Source organism: Porites lutea, chromosome 2, assembly GCF_958299795.1.
Source record: "Porites lutea chromosome 2, jaPorLute2.1, whole genome shotgun sequence".
Lineage (NCBI taxonomy): Eukaryota > Metazoa > Cnidaria > Anthozoa > Scleractinia > Poritidae > Porites > Porites lutea.
The window spans coordinates 4510344-4517799 of NC_133202.1; the positions used below are offsets into that span (position 1 = coordinate 4510344).

Here is a 7456-nt window from a genome sequence, read left to right on the forward strand (position 1 = left end):
GTGAATTCCTGAAACTTAAGTTGATCATCTGTGATCATTTCAGAGACAATATACCCTTTTTGACATAAAACAAAATGATGTTATGTAGTTTAAAGGTGATTCTATCCTTTTTTTTTCAATTTGAAATGTAGGCCCTTACTTCACTGCAGTAGACTTGGCTGATATAGCAAGACAACTTGACGAAGATGAAAGAGACAGAATGGCAGAGGGTGATGTCACATCTAATGATTATCAGGAATTTCTAAAGGTGCAACAAGGATTTTATGTATAAAGTGCTTGTAGAACTAGTTAATATATTTATCTACCATAATACATGCGCCCTAACCTCATTCTCAGGGTCGTCCCTACACGGCCCCCTCTTTCACTCGGGGTCTGAGTAGGAAAGCACCCTAGGAACGTGTTTGCGTGCACCCTAATGTGCCTGTATGTGTTATCTCCGATTTAAATTTATTTTTCGTTGACTCTAACTCATTGTGTCATACATTAGCTACCCACTAAAAGTTAGACTAAGGATAAAATTGAACTTTAATATATCTATCCTATAGTGTAAATAATATACCAAAATGAAATGTAATGCAATCATATTTATGGTTAGTTTTCTTTCCTCTATTTCCAATCAGCAACCTTCTTCAAATATGGATGACAGTGGATTCTTCTCCATTCAGGTATCAATGAAACATTCTTTTGTTGGGCTGAGGGTAGGGGCAGGGGGTTAAATTATTCATCTCACTCAGTGGTTTGGTAGGAATTTTCAAATAATAATATATTAATAACTGGTACCAAAGAAAACAGTCAGTTTTGTTTCCTGATACCTTTATAGCTACCAGAGGGTTTCTCTTGTGTGTGGTGGGGTGCTTCTGTTTGGAGCTGACAGATCTTCTGCTGAAGGCCGAAGCCAGGAGTGGCAAAGAGGTGAGAAAAACCTCTGGTACGGAGTTATGCTATTAACCATCCAGCCTTGTGCAAGGTCTGGAGTTGGTGTCTTCATCTCAAGCATCCTACCACATACAAGAAATCACCACTGCTGCACCCTTACATAAAATGTACCTGGTAATATGCCTTGACATTTTGCAGGTTCTGCTATAGTTTCTTTAGATTTAAAAGGTTAAAAATAATAACGTCAAATATTCTGCTCAAATTGAACATTTCTTAATATAAATGACCAGTTGACTGACTGTAAAGTAAAAGAGTATTGCCAACAATTTTATTGTTTGACTTTGTTTTGTTTTGTTTGTTTTTTTAGGTTATATGCAATGCACTTAGAGTATGGAGTATTGAACTGATTCCTTTCCTTAGTCCAGATGCCGGACAGGCAAGAGAAAATCCTCAGTAAGCTTTGGTACTCTACTGAAACTTTTTTTAAAATAAACAGCCACAACTTTTATTTAAACATAGCTAGAATTAAAGCTAATACAGCTTATGGGGCCGTGAACATATTTAATAACATTAAAAACATGCCAGTTAAGGTACATGATTGTAATTAAGAATCTATACCTAAAAAGTAGAAATTACTAAGATACTTTTTCTTCAAGAAAAAATATAAATATATCATATACTAATAAATGACTTTGAATTATTGATTACGTGGTATTAAATTGTTTATTAGTCAATGAAAGACGGAATCACTGTCATTGGACATGTTTTCATTTTTGGTGATTTAGCTGAGAATCAAAACTGAGATTTTTGAGGGTTTGAGAGTTTATGGCAAAGTTTATCAATGGAGGCACTCCCTGTCTTTCTACTGACATGTTGATGAAGCAGCCACACCTTTGATTAATCTCAGGTGGTAACAAATACCTCCTACTAATAAATAAGTTAAAGATCCGCACTCAACTGGAAGTTATTACAACCCAGTTTTGAAACTTTGGATCACAGGTTGATGGCCCAGTTGCTTTTTATCCCGCAAAAAATAAGTTCTGTAACTTTCAGAACAGACTCCCGTTGAGAAAACAAGGTCTGAATGATATTTAATAATGGTAATTGAACTGAGGGGAGTGCAATTTGGTCTGAAATTATACACGTGATTTTAAAATCAATTTGAAATTGCAAGTATGATTTCAGACCAAAATTGCATGACACTAAGTTTTGATATTTTATTACTCTTGCTTTCCTCAAACTAGAAACCAGAGGGCATTCATATGTAATTTACAACAACATTGGCTAACAATACGAAAGCTGGGTCATCAGGTAATGGACCAAAATAAAAAGAGACCCTTGGTTTAAAGATGGTCAAACCTCTCCTTACAGGCGGCTGTTCTGTAAAATGATGGACAAACCTGTAATAGCACAGAAGCTGAGTCTGTCTCTTTGGTGTTTATATTAGAGTGGTTTGACTGTACCCTGTAATATGGTAATGAATGTAAATTTTCAAAGCAGTGTATTACCATTAAAACCTGTTAAATCAAGTAGAGCTGTTTGTTATGAAGCTAGTAATGATACTGCTATAGCCAAAAGAGATGTCAAAAACGTTTGGGTTGAGAGTGATATGCTATGCCTGCTTCAAAATGTAATGATAGCCCTGGGTCCAGCTGCATAAAGTAACCTGAGATAAGAGGGGAAATTTTGCCAATGCTTTCTGCCCTTCACTATCTTTCGTTTTGGCCAATTTATCCTTATCATATTATAATCCTCTTTTGGCATCTCTGACAACAAGCACTTGGAATTTCTTGTTCTAAATCACTTAACTGGCCAATTCACTGTATTAATTAAGGTGAAAATGCTAGGTTGTGATGGTTATTCAAGTTCCGTTTACTTTTGTTCCTTTCAGTGGTTTAATCTCAACTCACTGTTGGCCAAACCAGAGTTAATTTCAGAAACATACTTGTCCTTATATCTGAAACAGCTACAAACAGAAGGTGAGAGGAGCATGAAATCATGATGGGACTAGCTAGGAAACATTTAATAAATTGTTGCCTAATACAGTGACCACTCCCAACCCCAACCCCACCCCCGTGCATGTGCATGAAGGTTAATTTTCATTTTTGGGATTTGTCTGTATTCTTCTGGAAATAATTTTTAAGATGTTATATAGGAGTTTGATATTCAGTCTTTATGATCAATAGTTTGTCATGGCCAGTTTAGTTCAGTTTTAGTATTTTAAGGGGCTGGAATCATTCATTAGCGTTAAAACACTTTGCTGATCAAGATGTTAATGGTAATTTGAGAGTCCAACATAAATAACCATTAACTTTCTGTCAATCTTCCTTTTTATAGGTTACTCCATATTTGTTATCATGGGAAGACTGCCAGAAAGTGAAGCAGATCAGTTATTAAAGCTTTGTCCAGCCAAACCTGAGAAAAAACCTCCTTCTAAAATGACTTCGTATCAATTTGTAAATAGATCTGATTTATCGGCTGCCCTTCAGCAAGCAACTACAATAGGTAAAAGAAACGTTTTTCTTTTTGTAGGTAAAGGAAGAGAAATACCAGACCCTTTTAACTAGTATGAATAGATATAGTACTGAAGTCTGCTTGATTTTCTCCTGTTTTGTTCTGATTATTTTGAAGAGCCAATCATTAACTTTTGTACATCTTTCCTTAAGTAGAGAACTTTACATGTGACAAATTTTGAAAATTTCTGCTGCAATGTATAGTGTCCTGCCTCACTATGTATTGCTCCTCAGCAACCACTCAGTGAATGCAAGGCATTTTTTCAGTGATAAGAGGGTACTTGTTGTGACCACCAACTCTTGTGGGTTTGGGTGATTGTTTCATTCAAGGTTGTACTGATGGGCAAGGGTTAACTTTACTTCCATATTTTTTCCTGAAAGTCATGGTCATTAATTTGTCAATATGAGCATTGGCAGCCTGTAATATAAACCTCATTTTTCTTTTATTTAATGTATCATAAATCAGACCAACCTGTAGATACCGAAGAAGTTAGAAGAAAGCGAGAGTTATATTTTACAAGGTAAGACAGTTTATTACATTTTCAAAGGAGTGAAGTGTTTCCATACTCAGGGGGACCTATTTTCTCTATTAGGGAGCTTAAGCAACAACAATGGCAAAAAGCAATAGGTTAATAGTAGCAAAACAACAACTTTGTATGTGCATCACTCTTTTTTGTACATTTTTAGCCGTTGTTGCATGACTACAATGTGAAAGTGCCTAATTTCGTGTTTTGTTGAGGATAGGAACAGTCATTAGACAACAACTTTCTTTTTCTTTTCTTGAACTTTGATAGAGTCTTTAAGAATTCGACTCCAAAAAAATTTGCCAACATTTGACAAATTAAATGAGATGGAATATGCGCAATAAAGTTTGAGGCAGTGCTAAATCACCTTTTAATAACTGACGTTTTTAGCCGTCGCTGTCACTGTTGCTTAAGTTCTCTATTATCAATTTTGAAGAGTGGTCCACTTCCCCATGACACTACTGAGCACTTGCTGAACCAATCTGGCTTATAATCATCTGTTTCATATTTTGGCAAAAATTTGGTGCATCCACCAGGCCTTAGGCTGGTTTGTAAGAGATGTACAGTATCTGCTGGGCAGTGACTTATCTGGTGGGTAGGGTAATCCTTTTACACTGGAGCGTGTTTCTTGCAGGTCTTGGTAATTACCAGGCTCAGTCAAGCCTGTTACATATTGATGTGTTTACATTCAAGATCAGCGTTCCTGAGTTGCAAATTTTACCATTTGCATTTGCATTTGCCACCCCTAACAAGAAATCCAAATGTAGATCAGATTTTCCTTTAGCAACCACCCTTAATAGGCCACTACCCCCCAGGCCTATTGTGTATACTGTAAAAACATGTCACTGTACTTCTTTCAGGCAAGGAGAAAGCCAGACGGGCAATAATCAAACCACAATACAAACAGATGCACCTTCAAATCATCAGGGACCAATATCAGGTGATATTTGGTAAAGAATGTAAAATATTCCATGTCTGAAGGGAACCAGAAAGAATCACTCATTCTCAAGCAGACCACATGCTGAAATTCTTCTCTCCCTTGACCTTCCACTCTTCCTTTTTTTCTCACTGGTCAACAGAGATTGTTTATAGGTACTTATCCTTTTCCTTAGGCCGCCAGCCAGTGTAAAAAAAATGATTCGTAGTGTCAGTTTTTAAAAAAAATATATTCCTATTCTAGAATACAGCCATAAAATGCAGCCCAAACAGAGTGTAATAGGGAAGGCCACAGTTTAACTCTATGATAACTTTAATTGAACAGATATTCATCATATTGTCTACCTTGCCTTGCCTTGCCTCTGACTAATTAGGCGCTGACCTATAACTAAAAAAAATGATGACAATCGCCATCTCTTAAAATTATGCGCTTTGTTTTGAATTAGGCGTAAATGGAACAGTAATTGACAAAATCCTCTGATAACCACATGCAATCTTGACCAAAACTGTTAGATCAAGCAGTGTTGGGATTTTTACTTGGGGGTAGGGGAAAGGGGTATCTGGAGTAAGTAGAGGGGTTGCAGGGTCCCATAAAGAACAGCCTCTTCCCCATCGGGGGTACTCTGGATTTCAAGTGACAGGGATGATAAAATGGTGGGAAAAAATCAAAACCCAAAAAATGCCTAGGGCTTCCAACAAAACCCAAGAAAACCTCTGGACCAAAAATTAACCCCCCAAAATTCCAAGCCTTAAAAATTTTCAAAAAAGCATTAAATGATATATTAAACACAAGAAATTAATTAGGAAAATGATTAAATGTTAGTGTTTGTGGATGGGATATGCGGGCACTAACAACAAACTTCAGATTGTTTTGAATGAGGCTCTGCCAGTGGGGGAGGGGAGTCCCATGTCACTAGTCTGAATTTTAAAACATCTCATGTCGGTGTTTTAAATGCTTCATGTCGCTTTCGGAAATTGAACAAAAATTCTTTGTCTTTGTCGGAATTTTAGAAAAGGGGGGCAGTAGCAATGCGTTGTAAAGAAATCATTACTGACAGTTCCGCAATTTCTCAGTTAAAATTGGGCGTATCAAATACCTATACATCACCATTCACAATTACGTGATCCACGTTCAACATTTTAAGGCTAACTGACTTGATAATCGTGATAATCGTGAAGGCACTGTCTCCCAGTAGTCGTGCAGGGTTGCTTAAAATTAATGAAGTGTACTGTGACGCGCGCTCAGGAGGTTCCACTGAAGCTAACTGACAAGAGACAAGAGACATTCTCTGACTTCTCTGAAGCGCTAGGAAAATTGACGAAAAATACTTCTTCTTGGCGTTCAGGCTGGTGATAAATTAGCCAAACCACTGTTCTTTGACACTTATTCATGGCTTTGCCATCACTGTCACAATTTGGCCGAGGGAGGTTGTCTTTTATCGCAATTTCATTTTAGGCTCTGTCGCTACTTTTTGGGTCATGTCGCTTGTCGGAATTTAGCCTGGCAGGGCCTCTTAAATACTAAAAAAGACCCTACTTAAATCAAGCCACCCAAAAAAAATACTTCCCAAAATTGAAAAATTTGATACCCAAAAAAATCCTTGAACCATCCCCCTGGGGCCTTTCTTCTTCTGTCCTTATTTCCTCACATCGTATGGGACATTTCAGCAGAGTGCCCTTGGGTGGCCATAAATGATTAGAAAATGGCTATTTCTGCAGCCAAAGGGTTAGACTGCAAAACAGTCCGTATTTTGTGTATTCAAGTACGCGCAAGCAGTCAAACAAAAGGTCTGGAACGAGGCTGAAAACAGAAAGCGAGACTGGGGAGAGACGCTAAAAATACAGACTGTCCGTTTTGCATACGTTGTATTCGTTCGAATTACCCGCTTCTCCTGGCCACGGGCAATTCCCATTGGCTAAATTTTGGTGCAAGCTGTCACCAAGCCGTCAATTTTAAGACTCTCATGCCATGCTTTACCGATTTCTTTACTGATTTTGGGAAAAAGCCGACTGTTTTGCAGTCTACCAAAGGGTTTAGAAAGTGGGCAGATTAGTCGTCTCTTGAAAATCTCCCCAAGAGTTAATACAAAGTTAATTCCAAGTTTTGAATATCTTACATTGTCTGATGCTTGTCTTACTCAATATCTGTTATTCCTCTTTGTTTCAGATTTGACTGAAGAAGAAGTTCTCCAAATGGCCGTTCAGCTCTCTCTTCAAGAGATGTAGATGATTATACATAGTTAAGAATAAAAATAATAATATTGAGGAAATCACTGTTTATATGTCTGTCAGAATTTTTTTTCATGGTATGTCATGTTTCTTTTATTTTTCGTCTGTTCTGACTCAGTAAAGAAGAAGCGGTAAAGAAATTCATTTTTAATTTATTGTCCAGACATGGTTCCAACACTTATAGAAAGTCAAAATGTAAAGGAAGTAAAGAAAGGTGGGGACCAACTCTAGGTATTCGTTTTACAGAGGTGTTAATTTTATAGAGGTTTCTGTGAAGAGAAAGTCGACTGTATAGACAAAAGATGTAAAATCTCAGAGTGACTCTAATATGTGCTTGTTTATAAAATTTTGTACAATAAAAACAGAACTTTGCTATGA

General features: G+C 37.1%; 1 protein-coding gene across 2 annotated transcripts in view; it reads left to right on the top strand.

The window, feature by feature from the left end:
• LOC140927478 (ataxin-3-like) overlaps positions 1 to 7456 on the top strand; it is an 8329-nt gene extending 873 nt beyond the window's left edge. Inside the window, exons 3-11 of one of the 2 annotated variants that reach the window (XM_073377137.1) lie at positions 132 to 247; positions 621 to 665; positions 1244 to 1329; positions 2121 to 2187; positions 2768 to 2855; positions 3214 to 3381; positions 3856 to 3910; positions 4774 to 4853; positions 7017 to 7456. In XM_073377137.1, the coding sequence (XP_073233238.1) occupies positions 132 to 247; positions 621 to 665; positions 1244 to 1329; positions 2121 to 2187; positions 2768 to 2855; positions 3214 to 3381; positions 3856 to 3910; positions 4774 to 4853; positions 7017 to 7075 (764 nt within the window). In that variant the 3' untranslated portion in view covers positions 7076 to 7456. The remainder of the gene's footprint in view (positions 1 to 131; positions 248 to 620; positions 666 to 1243; positions 1330 to 2120; positions 2188 to 2767; positions 2856 to 3213; positions 3382 to 3855; positions 3911 to 4773; positions 4854 to 7016) is intronic. The other variant, XM_073377138.1, reaches the window with a different exon arrangement.